Source organism: Fistularia commersonii, chromosome 30, assembly GCF_037954325.1.
Source record: "Fistularia commersonii isolate RoL2024-O1a breed Wild chromosome 30, RoL_Fcom_v1.0, whole genome shotgun sequence".
Taxonomy (NCBI): domain Eukaryota; kingdom Metazoa; phylum Chordata; class Actinopteri; order Syngnathiformes; family Fistulariidae; genus Fistularia; species Fistularia commersonii.
In genome coordinates, this window is record NC_141313.1 from 9,136,768 (window position 1) to 9,153,661 (window position 16,894).

General features: G+C 43.8%; 2 protein-coding genes across 2 annotated transcripts in view; both read left to right on the forward strand.

The window, feature by feature from the left end:
- Positions 1 to 1,232: 1,232 nt before the first annotated feature.
- Positions 1,233 to 14,898, forward strand: ak2 (adenylate kinase 2). The gene is made up of 7 exons (XM_086178002.1): positions 1,233 to 1,420; positions 4,535 to 4,660; positions 6,437 to 6,547; positions 7,913 to 8,007; positions 10,247 to 10,319; positions 11,813 to 12,032; positions 14,653 to 14,898. Exons 1-7 carry the CDS (start codon positions 1,322 to 1,324, stop codon positions 14,658 to 14,660), a joined length of 732 nt encoding a protein of 243 aa, XP_086034128.1. The 5' UTR covers positions 1,233 to 1,321; the 3' UTR covers positions 14,661 to 14,898.
- Positions 14,899 to 15,654: 756 nt separating this feature from the next.
- Positions 15,655 to 16,894, forward strand: part of rnf19b (ring finger protein 19B) — a 34,427-nt gene continuing 33,187 nt past the window's right edge. Inside the window, exon 1 of the mRNA XM_086178001.1 lies at positions 15,655 to 15,909. The gene's annotated coding sequence lies outside the window, so the exon portion shown is untranslated. The remainder of the gene's footprint in view (positions 15,910 to 16,894) is intronic.

Sequence of the window (16,894 nt, forward strand, 5' to 3'; positions counted from 1 at the left end):
TCATCTGCAGCCTGCATACTTTTTTATTAATTGCAATAATCTCAGTTGTTAAGTCAGGTTATTTTGAGAGGTGTAAACATCTCCGTGCCTTCCCTGTTGTGAAACAAATAAGAATAGTATTTGACTTTGAAAAAGAAGTTTGGGTGAATTTTTAGATATTTAAGTGGTTAGTGCAATGAATTTGTGCCTGTCCTCTGTGTCTATCACTTTCCTCGTTTCTATTACTCTACTCTTGCTGTCCTGGTCTCGCTTTATATCTCTTTATTTCTCTGTGTGTCTCCCTCCCTCCCTCCATTTCATCCCAACCCGTTGAGACAGAAAAGTGAGTGGGTAGTATTGTTTACACCCCGTCAAAATGTATTTACATCCCCACCCGAAGAAGTAAACTGCAATTACAACGGGGCAATGATGATAGGTTGTATCAACTTTATTAGTTATTTAAAAAAATCTGTGCTTTTATGTTTGATATGCAAAGCAGTAGTTGAGACAAAAAAAATAAGTACAAAAGACATGTAAAATGTACACTACATAGATTGAAATTATTTTATAAACATATGTTTATAGGCCTATTATCATCTAAATTATGCTCTTTTCAGGAAAACCAAATTGTATGTTACAATTAAATTTCCTCGAGTCATTTACCATTAGTTTTCTGAGGCTTAAGTATTTTTTTTAGTTTGCTAAGGCCCAAAACAGATACGTTATTTTTATATAAATTATAGGAAAAGGTGATAAAATCAGTATTGATTCATGCAACTTAACTCGAACTAGTAACACAAGTAGATAGAAGTCAAATTGAAATCCATGTGGATATTTTGTGAATATTTCCCATTACTTCAAACTCTGTTATTTGTCAGTTGAATTTTGCAGTTGCTGAATTTCAGTTGGTCAGGTTACGTTTTTTGATTTTAGGGCGAACAAGTGATCATTCATTGAAAAATCTATAAAGTGCACCTTATTGGGATTTCGAATGTCTCAACACAGATCCTGGTTTTACCATAAACAGTGATTATTTTCTATTCGTCCTCTCTTGACTGCGATCGTTCAGGGCTCCTTCGAAAATCCAAAATTAATGAAAACTTGCCAAAGTTAAACGGAAGTTACGAATCTGTAACTGGCACCATTCAAAACCAATCAGCTTACGTTATGAATAACCGAATCGGATATGGACCAATCAAACATCGGTATCTATGGAGGGGCGGGCATTTTGGGTCATAGCTGGAAGGAGGCGGCGTCCCATCCCCCTCTTGTCCAACTTGGCTCCACTGTCAAGCAGGACAGCGCCGACGCACCCTGAGAAGTCACCGCTCCCGGTCTCGCAATGGCTCCCAGCACACAACTGAAAGAGGCTGTAGCCGACGTGCAGGAGGGTGTCCGTGCCATCCTGCTTGGACCGCCCGGAGCCGGGAAGGGCACTCAGGTGAGCTAAATGAGCTAGCATTAGCCCTTAGCTCCGCAGACATTACAGGCGCATGGTCCGTGTTCAAGTTAAGCTAATTTAGTGTGTGCTAGTGTTTAGCCGGTAACTCGTTTTTGGAAGTCTGGGAGAGCTTTAAACCTTTTCCACCATCACGCAGTGTTCCTGTTTTTTTGTCTGTCGTCGTCCCCGTTTTTTCTCTGCGAAATTGAATGATGCAATCTGCTGGTGAAGATTATACGCACCTTCCCCGCATTAACAAGTTGCTCTAAACAGCATTTAAACGCGTACACTACCTTCCCTTGTTTTCTAAGTGACAGCAACTTTTTACCCCAACATTCAACTAAAAGCTGATCCTGAAAATTCCCACCAAGCGTTCCGCAGGATCAATGACAGAAATTAGAAATTAGCAGCTGTAGTGACCATGCATGCAAAAGAAAATGGGGTAAAGTCAACCACGGCCACATGCACGTTATGCAGTACAACAGAGTAACAAAGCTTGTACTAGATTCATTCACAGACATATGGTGTGATGGTGCAGCATCAGGTGGTTTAGTTTATAGAAAACGTGTCTCGGTGAACTGGAGTAAAACCAGTTACTCTCTTAAAACCTAAACTGCAGAAACAGCTTAAAGACCTGGTGGAGAAAATTTGGCTGTTTAGATTAAAAGTATGAAGTGGCTTTTTGAGGCACAGTCAGCTGAACTCCCAACACTACACTGACAAGAGCTTATCATGGCAAATGCACTGTTTATTTACATATTTACATATCAATGAATTCCATGATATGGATGAGGGTTTTCAGTCAAAACCCATTTACAAAGTATCAGTAACAGTTATTGCTAAATAGATTTGTCAATTTAATTCAATTTTTTTCTATTGGCCCAGGCCCCCCTGCAAGCTTGTGTGCAGGATGAGGGGTTTACAGAATGAATAAATTCATCATTCATGTTTAATACCTTTGGCAGGGCCAGCACAAAAGAACTTGTTTGCCCATTCTCACTCATAAGTGAAGCCAGAGACAATAGGACAGGCAGCATGTTCACGTGTATCCTAAACAATTATGTTTTTTTTAATGGTTTCTCCTTTTTCTTCATTTTATATAATTAATATTTAAGACAAAAAAAAGATTTCACATTTGAGAGAACAAAATTACTGTGTAAATTGCTCAGCATTGCATGCATAGAATCAGACAGATTTTAAACAAGGGAGGAATGCTTTTTGTCAAAGAAACAAAGGAAACAAAGTCAGACACAATTTATTAGATATTTGCGTGCATCTTATGGCATCTTGCTTCTACTTGGGAACAGGTTTTATCACCACAAAGAACCAGTAATCAAGTTGGTCAGGTAAATCAAAGGACAAGTTCACGCTTAACAAAATTGTATTTTCAATAATAAAAAAAAAATGTTAGTCCTAATCTTCTGCTGTGCAGTCAGACTGTGGAGCGTTGTCTGCTACTTACCAGATTTAGCCAAAATCCATTTTTGTGAGTCTGACATTTCATTTTGTACGAGCCTAAGTCAGCATGCACGCTCCCTCAACTGGTCCCCTGTAAGTCAGCGGTATCTCCCCTCACTCGGCATCTCTGGTGTGTTTGTGTTTTCTCTGTTTGCCTCCGTCAACCAGGCACAGACGAACAATGCGCCGCAAATCCAGCCTATCACTGACCCATAGAACAACCATTCTGATTGGCTTCTTCGGATTGAATGGGGCTGCTTCCACAGCAGCGCTAGCATTAGTCGTTAGGCATAGACATTGTGTAACTATGGATAGAGGGTTAGGATAAAGGATAGAAAGTTCAGCTCTTGAAAGTTGTCATAATCCTGCTGTGAAAGCAGTCTGATTGAATGCAAAGCAGCTCATTGGGATGACAGGCCTCCAGTGATTGGCTGTGACTATTTTGCTGTGAAACCAACAAACAATAACATCTTAAGGCTGTAGCTTTCATTAACCAGTATCCTATCAAAAGGTTTCCATTTAGTGTATGTTTTTTTTTTTTGTAACAAGTCTGCTTTTTAAATGATTTACTCTGTTCCTTTGACATTTGCTCTACATTTGCTGCTATCGTACTGATGTTTCACGGGACTGATAGTCGTGGTGTCATGTAGGCCAGATTAAACAAGCATACGGGCAGTGTAGAGTGCCCTTTCTCTCACTCTCACACACATATACACACACACACACACACACACACACACACGGTATTTGCTCACAGCAATAGACTTGTGTCTTGAGTGGATGGAAATAAACAAACTTTGCCAGTGAAGGTTCAATGTATAAATGAATTGATTAAATACAGGCGAGCCAAACAAAACGCATCATAATAAACTCCACGTGTATTAAAAGAGGTCAACACTTGAATTATTGTCATTTTTAAGATCAGAAGTCCCTCTCGGCTGTGTCATAAATGCTGTGTCTTTGCCGGCTTTACACAAATCGACTTCTGCTATTTGTCCATGTCAAGAATGCGCCTCGAAATTCCAATGGGTTCCTGGGCTCCCTTAGTCAAGATGGGCTTTCACTGCGCCACAAGTCCAGTCACAATAATGGGAAATAGAGATGTTGTTGTCATGAACTGTCAACTTGACCCTCATTGGCAGGTCTTTCCAGCAGTCATACATCGCGTGCCTTTCAGTAATTAATTTCTCTTATCAGGCATTCATGCATGTTGAAGTGCATGGGCAGGCCAGTGCTACAACCTGTTAAGTCTTGTCATTCTGGTTTGGATGCCCGCCACTCTGGAGTTCAATTCATGCTAAGAGAAAACAAATCTCTACACAGACTGCTGGACTGATGGTTGCAGGGCTTACAGTGAAGACTGTTTAAAAATTCAGTTTCATGGCACATGAGCTACTCAGGAACATGCTTTAGGCAAAATAATTTCTCAAACCCTATTTCTCACTGTAATATAAAATGTAAAAGAAGTACTCTTTGACCCGGTGAATGGACACAGAAGATCTCTTGTAGGTTATATTCTGAACTGCAGTTACAATACACAATTTGCATTTACTCAGCCTGCTGTCTGTTTAAAAGCAAAAGGGTGGAAGGGTTAATATAGCTGTTTTTATCAGCAGGTTAAATCCAAGCTTTGTTTGTTACTTTTCCTCCCTGCAGGCTCCTCGACTAGCTGAGCGCTACTGTGTTTGTCACCTGGCCACTGGAGACATGCTGAGGGCCATGGTGGCATCAGGCTCTGAGCTTGGCAAGAGGCTCAAGCAGACCATGGACTCAGGCAAACTGGTAAAGTGTGTGTGTGTGTGTGTGTGTGTGTGTGTGTGTGTGTGTGTCAGAGTTGTGTGCACGCCTCCATTTCTGCCCTGCGATGTTCTGTTTGTTCTGTTCATACTCAGCACTCTGTTTCTTTGTATATCTGATAATTGTTTTTCCACATCAGCCATTTTCCATTCCTTGTTTAGTTAGAGCTCATGTATGGAGGGGAGGAAAACAGACAATGAATTCCAAGTGAGACGGAGTAGTGATTGTTGCCGTTTGAGGCAAATTTGCTTGTAATTTGCTATGAAGTCAATAATCCAATTGTAAGTGAGAGATCACATGTTTCTGTGGCACCTCAAGGGTTGGAGTTGCTTGAGAAACCGGACAAATAGAATGAAACTTTACAACAACAAAAAAGGAGTTTGCATTTCTTTTTAAATGATAATTTGTACCCCTTTCTCTGTCGTCCGCGGCCAATCTAGCCGGACCAGCTGTCCATATCCTCTCCACGTTATCACCTTTTTTCTAAAAGACTTTCTGGAAAGGAATCAGTTTTGATTGTTTGAAATCCTGTCCATTATATGAATAACTTCACTTTTACTTTGTAACATTAACCAAGATGAAGGCTTTTTGTAAAAGACACAATATTTTCTGCCTTGCTATTAGAAGTCTTGAGACTGAAAGAATATGTAATCAGTAAACAAGTACATCTGTTTCAAACATCACTGCACACATACTTCCCATATGCACTGCATGCTGCCATGGCTGTTTTGCAATATGTTCACTAGAGGGCAGTGCAGAGTTCACTACCAAGTTCCCATGTTGTTTCAGACAACAGAAAGAGACACAAATATGCAGCACAGTAGACGGCTGTGCAGCCATTAAACACATCACGGCATGGGGACAGACTTCTTCTCCCTGGTTGTGCCCGCACCACGCTGTCCTTTTCTCTGTTCTTTTTGCTGGTCGCACATGAGAAACCCAGCCCTCCCGTGACTTCTGTTGGTACTTCTCCCTTTGTTACGTTTGTCTTAGCATCCGCAAGCTCCCTGGAAATGTACAGAATTTCGCAGTGAATGACCGCAGCACACGGACAGAAGGCTCCGTCCGTATGCGGATTTAATGCTGAGCGTAAATGAGCCTTTAGGACGAGATAACCACGACCCTCATGATCTCACAGAATAACTAAACACCCGACCCTCTGCAGGGTGGAATGAAGGGACACGGCCGAGGCTGAAGGGGACTTTTAGTCTTGGGGTTCAAACCCTGTCTTGCTAGATTCTTTGAGAACAAGTCCTGGAAAGATTTTCCGAGAAAAGAACCAAATCTTTGACACTGTATTTGGATAATCGTTCCTGAATTTTATCTTGATCAGCAAAGCATTTTACCGGCATCGTTTCTAGATTATCCATTTATTGCGAGGCCAATGGAAAGTCAGGTTCTAATATTAGCTCTTTAACTCCTCACATTGTTCTGATCATGTAGCAAAAGGCCACCACAGCTTTTTTTTTGGTACAAAGTTTTTAGAAATCAGTGGTACAGCTTTAGTCGAGCACATTTGTGGTATTACTGAGCTCCTTTCATTGATTTGTGACTTCCTATTGCTTGCTGTCTTAAGAACTCCAACTATTCCACACACACACACACACACACACACACTAGTGTGTGGCTATTAAAGAAATCCATTGATGTGTCATGATTGTGTCATTTAGAAGGGTGTAGTGCTCATCATAGAGGACATCCACTCCATTAGCTTGCCGTGTGAACTGATCAGTATAATTTCTTGCTTCTGCTCACTTGCAGGTCAGCGATGAGATGGTGGTGGAGCTTATTGAGAAGAACCTGGACACACCCAACTGCAGGAACGGCTTCTTGCTCGATGGATTCCCTCGCACAGTCAAACAAGCTGAGATGGTTAGATCAGCTTTTTCACGGTTTTGCACGGCTGTTTGACCAATGATACGAGTAACCCTTTCTCTATGAGAAGGCCACCAAAGCATCCTTGACCAAGACAGTGAACCCCTAATTGATGCTGCTCTAGCCAGAGATGACAGTTAGAAACCAACTGTGTTTGAATTATTAAATGTGTCCGTGTTATGTGCTTAAAAGCCCTGCATAATTGTAGCCTGTGTACCAGTTAGCCATTTTTGTAGTAAGTGGAGCCAGTCTCGGCTGGAGGAGCTATTCAGTACCACTTTCAGCTGTGTGCCACTTGTATTTTTCCAGGAGAATGCAGGACTGTATTGAAAGACCTGTGATCATTCTCTTGTGCAAGCTTAAACTGGAGCAGACCTGTCCACAGGCAGGTCTTATTGAAAGTCAGGCTATTTCACCTGCTTACTGCACCTTCTTATCAGATGTGTGTTCTCAAAGAAAAGCTGAAGCATGATAATCACTTTGAATTATCAGTTGACTGATTTTGCGTTGTTGTATATGTATCTGCGTTTCGAAGGAATATTTGTTACTTATCTGTTTTGTCACTTTCAGTTTTCCATACGGCACAACATTGGCAAAGTTCGAACGCTGCATTTGAGCCATCAAAGCAGTTAGGGGTTCAGTGTGCTGTTCAATAGCACTTCGACAGGAAATCGAAGCAGGACTGTTTGGCTCCGAGACGGCTGCTAAAATGCTTTGAGCCACGCCGCCCCCTTTTTCTTTTGTGTATAAAAATGATGGTTGTCTGGAACAAAGTCAAGTATATTTTAATGACCGTAACATCAGGAAAGTAACCATGAGCTCTGATAGCAAGACGTTGTCTCAAACAACAATAGTAGTGATAAAAAGCGTACTTGTGTTTATATTCTAAATATTAAATGCTAAAAGGGCAAAGTTAAACCCGACGGTTGATTGATGTCATTTTTGGAGATCGGTGGGAGTATGTTTCCCTCCACTCTAAATAAAACCGCAGCCCAGCCACACATTACTAAATGAAGTTTGGACCTTTGTTCACATTTTCGTCTAAAGACGAGCCAAAAATGTCATATTGAAAATGAAAGAAGTCTTTTGTTTTGTGTACGTTTTTCCCAAACCTGTCAAACTGGTGATTTTGCCCGGTGTGCCTGGGCCTTGAATCGAAGACGCACGTCTGGATGAGCAGATAATACTGAGGAAATTAGAGATGGAGACCTGCTTCTAATAACAACCAGTCTCAAATGAAGGCGCCAGGCTCAGTCCCGTTTTTCACATTCCGCCGATGTTATTTGTTTCAGCCGGAGTCGTCAAGGTCCAAGTGCAGATGAAGAGATATCCGCATGTTTTGACTCATTTTATCTCCCGCAGTTGGATGGACTGTTGGACAAGAGACGTGAGAAGCTCGACTCTGTGATCGAGTTCGCCGTGGAGGATTCTCTGTTGGTCCGCAGGATCTGTGGCAGGTAGGAGCCAGTCTGATGAAATCAGTTATTCTCAATCAAAAGAAATCCGATCTATTTTCTTTCCCAGGCACGTATGTTCCGCACAACAGGGGTTTGGGATCTGCTGATTTGGTCCTTTTAAAAAAAACAAACAAAAAAACAAAAACATAATAATAATTAAAAAAAAAGCAGACCGAGTCAGTGCGTCAGTCCAAATGTGCAGGTAGGTGGACTGTCGGGAACAGATAAGTCTGGGACAGCGAGATAATGCTGAAGAAGTGAAGCATGAAAGACTGAGATTAACAGGGGAGGCCAGGCCCCCTGAAGGGGTTTGAGGGCAGCCCACGTTGGGAAGGTCAGGGACTGAGAACCTTCCGTGCACACACGCGACTTTCTGAAAGATCCTGTTTTGAATGTCAATATGAAATTGTGTTCACTTGATACAGTTTTTGCTTCAAGCTAAACAGGTTGAAAACAAACAAGTATCCTCTCAGTTTGGTTAAAATGACTGACACAGCGCCTTCAACAGATCTAGGACCTTTTTAAAAAAACGACCCAAAAAAACTTTGACTAAAGTATTACAAGTAAACTAAATAATCTACCTGCAGTTGTGCTGCTCTTGTCGACTGGCACTGAATAATGCCATAGTCTATGTTTGCAGGCAGGAGTTGTCACACTACAAGCTCTTAAATCCCACTGCCCTCAACAGCAAACACGGTTCGCTACACACTGATAGCAGTTTATTTAATGTATTCTGATCGTCACACTGAAACAGACGTTGCAAAGAATGATTCGCTTGAGGACACCGACTGAAATCACGGGGAAGAGATTCAACAAAACGGGACATAAAACCTGTATGAGACTGAGATGTCTGCTTTAGTGACGTACAATTCAACGCGAAAACTGAAACCCGCTCGTAATGTCATGTGGGCAGGAAATGGAATAAGGACAAGTGCCTTAACCTAATCAATAAAAGTCAAATGAATGAATTGGAGCAAAACCTTCTTCAATGACGCAGCACCAGTCATTTGTCAGCCCCCATTCATTGAACAGCAGGAGCAGCTGCATTGAGAAGCCTGAAAATAGCCCAAAATATTGAAAGCTGAATTTAAGTACTTGGTACTTTAAGTACCTTGTCAACGTGTTTGATTGCCGTGCTTGGCGGTTGTCACCAACATCAGATGGAATCCGTTTGTTTTTAGTCCATCTGTTTTGTATGTGGATACTCTTGTCAGTGACCTTTTGCATTAGCAGCCAGCGTGTTTTATTTTCCAACTCCAGATATAATGGCTGGCAAAAGGGGGTACGAGTCACACAGCCTGACCTGGTATTTTGGGTTTAATAGGCCTTTAATTGTTTGCTGTTGTCCTGTGTCTTGCAATGACGTGCAAGTTTTTTCATGTTTTAAACATGTGTTTGTGACGAATAGCAGAAACTCAAAGGACAATCGAAGAAAAAGGAAAAAAAAACATTTGCCTTAAGCACAAGACAGCCTATTGTGTGTGTGTACAAATACACATTTGTCATGCAAAAGACGTTTTTAAGATTTTAGCCTGTCCCACTAAAGAGATATAGCTAACGTCCTCCTAAGATATGGTAGCCCCGATACTTGGAAGGCTTCCTCCTTGTGCATTTGCACTGTACTCAAAAGAAATGTCACCAGGATGTTATTTCACCTGGCGACCTGGCACGGATTTCTCCTTTTATGTAAGCTTTACAGGATGAAGCCAAGGTGCGTGCGCGCGCGCGCGTGTGTGTGCGCGCGCATGCGTGTGCATGTGTGCGTGTGTTGGGGGACCTGTCTGAAAAGTTAATTGGCAACGTCTTGCTGTGTTTTGGTAAATTTCCTTCCCCTCCTGCTGTTCTCCCTCCATCGAGCAGCAAATAATGGTTTCAAAAGTGCCTTCCTCTTTGCCAGGATGACGTGAACCAACACACTGGCTTTTGTTTGACGTGTTGTGAAAGCTTCCATGCGTTTGGTAACACAGCGCAACACATATTTGACAATAACCGTGATTGCCCTGCACACCAGAATGAATAGAAAACTCCATGTGCTCGTGGAGAGCCATTGTTCAGGGGCTAGCCATGATTTTTGACGAGAAAGGGGAGCAGCTGCTGCCAAAGTAGAGCGAGGGCCTGAAAATGGGATGTGAAAAGGAAGCTCAAGTAGTTATTGAGTCACCGTGGGTGCTTTAACCCTCATCTGTTGCTTTCCTCCTCCTCTGATGTCGTCCTTGTCCTGTCCTCCACATCCTCCCAGACTAATTCATCAGCCCAGCGGCCGCTCCTACCACACGGAGTTCAACCCACCCAAAGAACCCATGAAGGATGACGTAAGTCCTCTGACTATCAACCCACTTCAGAAACCGCGTCTTAAAATTTCCACCTTCTGAAGTAGCCTCACCAAAAGTGCTCCCCTCCATGTACCCAGGTTCCTTGACATCCTGAGGGACATAAAGTTTTTTTTGTTAAAAATAAGTGGGAAGTCTTCTGGACAACAGCCATCGTCTCTGTGATTTCACTTGAGAAGATTGCAGTTGGTGTTTGGCCCAAAGTGCAGATGGGACAGTTTGGCCGTCATGATGTTATCTAGAATCATGATGTGGACCGTGAGTCAGCAAAGGGATGGGCTCTTGATAGAACTGCAGTTTATCTAACTCTGGAATCAAATTGTGCAGTTATATCAATTAGAATTATGACAAATATTCAACTATATGCAGATCACTGTTTTTTCGATTCACAGGTGAACGCCATGCCTGATACATTAGTCATAGAGACAATTTCAAAAAGGACAAGAAGAAAGTCAAATGATCTTACTTAGCCCAGAGCAGCAATGCCGTGTCAGATCCCTTTGCAGTCTGATGCTTTTTTGGTGACATTTGGAAGCTTTCCTGTTTCTGGTGCAGCTCCGTTGGCTATCTGGCATTTGAGTTTCTGTGCCCAGGAGTAGCTTAAAAAGGTGATCTCCTCTATTTTAGGTCAGTATACTCACGGTAGGAGCCGGCAGCTAAATGGATTTTGAGCCGTTTAGTTTGTCATGTTGGACAAACAAACATGTAGATTTTTTTTTTTCCCCTCCAGAGTGCAAACATTGTTTTCCTTCCTGTTCCTCTGTCTGAATGCCTGATTGTTACTGTGTGTGTGTGGGTGGGTGTGTTTGTGACACTAAGCGGCTGTTTGTCACCTTTATCATGTTTTCCTCTTGCAAATTATTTTTCTTTTTTGGAGGGTCAGTCCTGAAGCTGAGAATTGGATGAATAAAATAATATGAATAACCTGCATCGAAAGATCTATGCTGTTGTTGGACGTCATTTGATTGGATATTTTAAGATTTTTCATCCGCTAATGTCACAGACATCGATCTTAGCCAGCACAATCAGCTAGAGGATTCAAAGAGTTGTTGTCATACGTATAGATTGGAAACGTGTTTCTCTGCATAATGGACTTCTTATTTTGCTGTGCACGTTGCATCAAGATAGGTAGCAAAAGAACAAAAAACAATAAATAACGAGAGTATTATTGCAACGAGAACGATGGTTAATGTGCCTTTGGGTAAATGTAAGATTGCGGCTTTGCTGCTTTATATGGTGTGAAGTAAAATGATTTAATTTTGCTTGCCAAAGCTTCTTTAACTTATTGTGTGTAACAAATCTTTTATGAAATAATCACCTTGTGATACAGACAGACAGGCTTCCTCTAAGGAAAGGTTTAACTAGAAATAAGCTCCCCGTTGAATATATCTGAAGCCATTTTGGAATAATGCGTTTTTTTTTCCAGCTGCCGTCACAGAGTTGTCTCGTCACTTTGTCTTCCCGTCTGCACTCAGGTGACTGGTGAGCCGCTCATCCGCCGAAGCGACGACAATGAGACGACCCTGCGGTCTCGTCTGGACGCCTATCACCGTCAGACCCTCCCTCTGGTGGAGTACTACAGCACCAAGGGGCTGCACACCGCCATCGACGCCGCCAAGAGCCCCGATGTGGTCTTTGCCTCCATCGTAGCTGCGTTCTCCTCTGCCACAGAAACCCCGGCCCGCGCCACTGCCTGTAAAAACCACATTTTAATTTATGTCTATGACGTCTGTTTCCAAGGTTACGATTGCGCGCCAACAATACATAGCTTTTTTTTTTTTTTCTCTCCTCTTCCCTGCACTTATCAGTCAAATCAGATCGCAGAAGGTTGATCGTGCAGTGATTCTAACTTGCTGGCAGGGAAAGCAGCTGTGCTGGTTTTCACGATTTTGTCTATTACTGCTTTTCAAGGTATTAGATATTAACTCTACCTTTTTTTTGGAAATATTTTTTCCTTTCCTTCAACGGTTTGGCTCTTGTTCTGCCTCAGACTCTGTCCTCCCGAGTTGGACCATCGTGCACTGCCAGCAGGTTTGAGGTTTTCCAGCCCTGATGTATTTCCTCTTCCATTCTGTCTTTAAAAAGGATAAGCTAATTATTTCCCTTATCGTTAGGGTTTTTCTTTTTGCACCTATTCAGTGTCCAGTTTTAAAGATTCCAAACATGTAATCACTGTTATCTGTATTTCTTAATGCCGTATGTTGACCCTGATTCTATTATCAACTCGGATTTGGGTCGCACCCACCTTTTTAAATTAACATTGCCAGGGGTTTATCTTTTACCAATGATAACGTACTTTTCTTTTTGGTCACTGCAGCCAATCATCGGCCCCTCATGGACAAAATACAACTTAGAATATATATCTCGACATGACTGACGCAGTAGTTGGCACTTCCGCCTCACCGCAAGAGGGTCCCTGGTTGGATTCCAACAGTAGGCCTGTCATGTGGGTTTCCTCTGGGTTCCCTCCGCAGTCTAAAAACATCCGGGAGATTTATCGGAAATCCTAAATTGCCCGGACGTGTGAATGAGAGTTGATTGATTGATTGTTTTTATAAATGTCCCAGTGATGGACCTGTGACTGGTCAAGGGTGAACCTCTTGCCCAACCACAGCTGGGATAGACTCAGGGAAGGAATGAATATATACAGCACATATACACATTCGCTGTCTAAACATTGCCTTCCTTCAACTGTCTACCTTTTATTTAAAAAAAAAAAAAGAAAAAGCTTTTTGTGCACTTGAGTTAGTGCTTTACTCACGGTCGCGTGCATTCTCTTACTGTACCGACACCTGGCGCTGCTCACACACTCACCGGCCTTGAATTGAATTTGAAGGCTGACCGACAGATTCGCAGCCTAGAATTGGTTCCTCTGTTTGCGTTGCTAAAAGGTTGCTGCAAATCCAGATTGTTTTTATTTTTTTATGACATGATTGGCAGTGGCGGTGGTTTTTACCTTTTTACCAGCTCCACAGCTGCAAATTCAAGTGAGCCATATCTGTTATTCATTTGTATCCCATTTTTTTAAAACAGCACTTTGATGAAAAGCGCCCTCTGAATATATTTATTTTGCATAATTTGAAATCAACCTGCGTAGAAGACTAGAGCAAACCTATTACTCTTCACTTTTTGCGACGCGGAATCATTTTACAGATAAAGCACAAACACCTTCTCTACGAAGCGGTGTTTTAAACTGAGGAATGTCTCTTTCATGCACATCCAGGCACCTCTTGGAATTTATTATCTGAACCTGGACTAAGTTTAGAAGAGCGGGATTGTGTGTCTGTGTGTGAGAGACAAGGGAATTTGATCAAAGCTGCCTCCCGAAGCATGCCGGATACCTAAAACCTTCAGGATCATTCTGGCTGCTTTTGAGTTTGGCCTGCTGTTTGTTGTGCCTCCCAAAGGTGTCTTATTCCCGTCTTTGTTTCTGCGCCGTCTGACGTGTGATGCTGTTTCTCTTTCCTCGGAAAACACTGCTTGTTTCAAGCCTTGTGATGTAACGGGTGCAACAGGGAGGAAAAACCCTCCGCCGTACAAACACAGACGTGTCCTCTGACTTTTCGAAATCGGCAATCATCCTCCGAGGAAGAGCTTGACGATTTATACACAGCAGCTATCATGTAGTGCCGCTGGGTAAATGGTGAAGCCTGATATTCTAAATATTACAGCATTCTGACAAATTGTTCTCTGAAAGTTGGGTTTTCATTTATCTGTTTTTGAAAACAACAGCACATCTGTTAGAAAGGGAGCATTGAAAAATAGTTTTCGGATTATGCGAAAGGCGGCACGGTGGTCCTCGCTGGGATTCAACAGGAAGGCCTTTCAATGTGGAGTCTCCATGTTCTCCCCTGTGTCTGCGCTGGTTTCCTCCGGGTCCTATTGTTTCCTCCTACATTCCAAAAACATACAGGAGATTCATTGGAGATCCTAAATTAGATGTGTGACTGACTGAGTGAATGGCTCTGTCTCTATATGACATGTCAATGAGAAAATGAGGCAGTTGCAGTGTGTGCAACTGCCTGTAAAGGCCTGGTGATTGTGTTCAGTGGAAACCTGGCCGCGCTCGTAGCCACCTGCTCTTTCCATGGAATTTTGATGTTTACGGTTCTCTGTCAAGAGGAAAAACAACAGCAGCTGTTCGGCAGCAACGGCGGGAAAGATGGCAGTCTTTTATTTCGACTAGGCGACACTTGGGTGCTAAATGTCCCTAAATATGGTTTAGGGTGGATTAAGGAACCCGATGTTTCCATCACATCCGAGTAGATGATGTCTGGTTCCTGTTCTTCACCCTGCTCTCCGTCTTGTCTCGCAGCCAGTTGAATCCTCCGCTGCTCCGATTCCAACGGAGCACCAGGACCGGAGTGTGCCTGACCAGAGCTCTGCAGAGAAACAAGAAGACGCACGGACAACCCGTTGGCCTCGTCCCGTGAAGTCCGACCATCTCGGCGCGGTTGGGCTCTCCCGTTACCAGTTTTTCGGACAAATAGATCTTTTTACTGTCACATTCCTCACAGTCCGGCTTCTAATAAACGATAATGCTTTTCTACAACCGCCAAAATGTCTTCAAGATGTTTTTCTGTTCCGCCGCTTGGGCCCATGACTCTTCCCGAGCTGTGAAAACCCCAACCCCTCAGCGCAGAGGTTAAAAATAGTTTATTGATCCCCATAGAGGAAATTCGAAATAGGTTTGAGATCTCTAAGGCTCTGTGTGCAGCTCGGTCAAAGATGTGTGTGAGGAGACCCGGTCTCACCAGCTGGTCCTTCATACACAGGTGTGCCACAGACGCGGGCAGTATGGTCCTGCAACTGGAGAAGATGAGGCCATTGTAAATGCAGTAAACTGATGTTACTCCTCCAGCTGCTGCAGTACAAAGAAGTACTGAAGGTACTCAGCACTTAATGCGTCTGATTCAATGTGTTTGTCATATACACAGTCTTGAAACATGTTTCCCTGCACAATGTAATTATTTTGACGCTACAGTGAAGCCTGGTAGGTTGCAAAACAAAACCCAAAAAACCTACAATGGCATGTTATTGCAATGATGTACATAGTGTTCAAAGGACGTGCAAATAGAAATAGAGCCGAGTTTCCTTCTAGAAAATTTCACAATTTGTGCAATCCGGCCAAAAAGCCGAGCCCTCTCGCGTGTCACGTACGTGTTATCGATCCCTGATCAGGTGATCGGCTCGTCTGATCTCCACCGAGCCAGTGGAGCAACGAGTTCCCCGCGTGCTCGAGTGGGCGTGGCCCGCCACATACGTCACCACACTGGTGTGACGTCACCACAGGGAGGGGGCTTTCCGTCGTGACGTCAGGGCCCGGAGGGGCGGGGCCGGCGGCGGCGGCGGAGCGGAGGGAGGCACCGTGCTTCGACGCGGAGTTCCACCGCAGCGCTCCCCGGGGCACCGACGCCGGAGACACGGCGGACACGGCTCCGGTAAAAGGAGCGCCCATCTTCGACGCTTGGAGAGCGGCCGGACGCGGACCGAGAGAAGAGCGGGGGCACCGCGGAGGGCAGCGGCCGCCGTGTACGCAACGCTCCCCGGCCTCGACCGACCGAGGACGCCGGTGAGTCCGCAGCCCGTTTGGGCTTGAAATATCGAAACCACCCTCTTAGATTTTCTTTATTCTATTACTATTATTTATTCTTATTATTAGTAGTAGTAATAGCATTTTTTTGTAATGTTAATTATTATTAATTTTATTACTATTATTAGTGGTTATATGAGCTTGGGGGGTCTACTCTGACCAGAAAACACCCAAATCCTAAATCCAATAATTAAGGCAGGCTTGGGCGGGTGAAGGGGTTTAGTCATGCAGCTCCACGCCTGGAAAGGATAGCAAATTGTAATTAAAAAAAAAAAAAAACAGATAAGAGAACCTTCAGCTCCAAACCCAGCCATCCGGTGCAGTGCAGGTCACCCCGGGGCGGCAGGGGGTTTAAACCCCCCCCCCCCACCTGCCCCTGTCTTCCCTGCCACTCCCCGGCTGATCCCTGGTTGATTTGAGCAGGACAATGAAGCCCGGAGCTGCGGGGAGGGGGGGATCGTTGCTCTTTGCGGAGGAAACACCTCCGTGCCTCTGCTGGATCTTTATTTCCCTTCCTTTCTTGACCCTGCGCCTTGAGGTCATGTCGATCCCTCAGCGCCATGAGATCTCTGTCTCCATATTTAAAGGTCAAACGCGTCGACATCGCCAGACGTGTCAGAAATGCCACTTCAAATGTGGATTTAACCTTAGCATTGCAGTGCAGACTCAGTCGCCCCCTCCTAATGGAGAGCAAGCACGGAGAGCTCTCCGCTCTGTTCCAGCAGATCAGACGCAGCAAGTTCTGAGGATGGATTGGGTGAGTAGAGGATGCGGTGAACCCCACCCCTCCGCTCCGGCCTCCCCTCCCTGGAGGACGCTTTTTCAACTTTTTAACGCTCGGCCGTGTTGGGATGCGATCTCGCCGCAGTCAGCGAAGTCAGAAAAGATTGCATTTATCTGCCGCCAACATCAAAAATCCTGCTGTCCGATGACGCTTCCCATGTAGAGCAGGTCCAGACCGCTG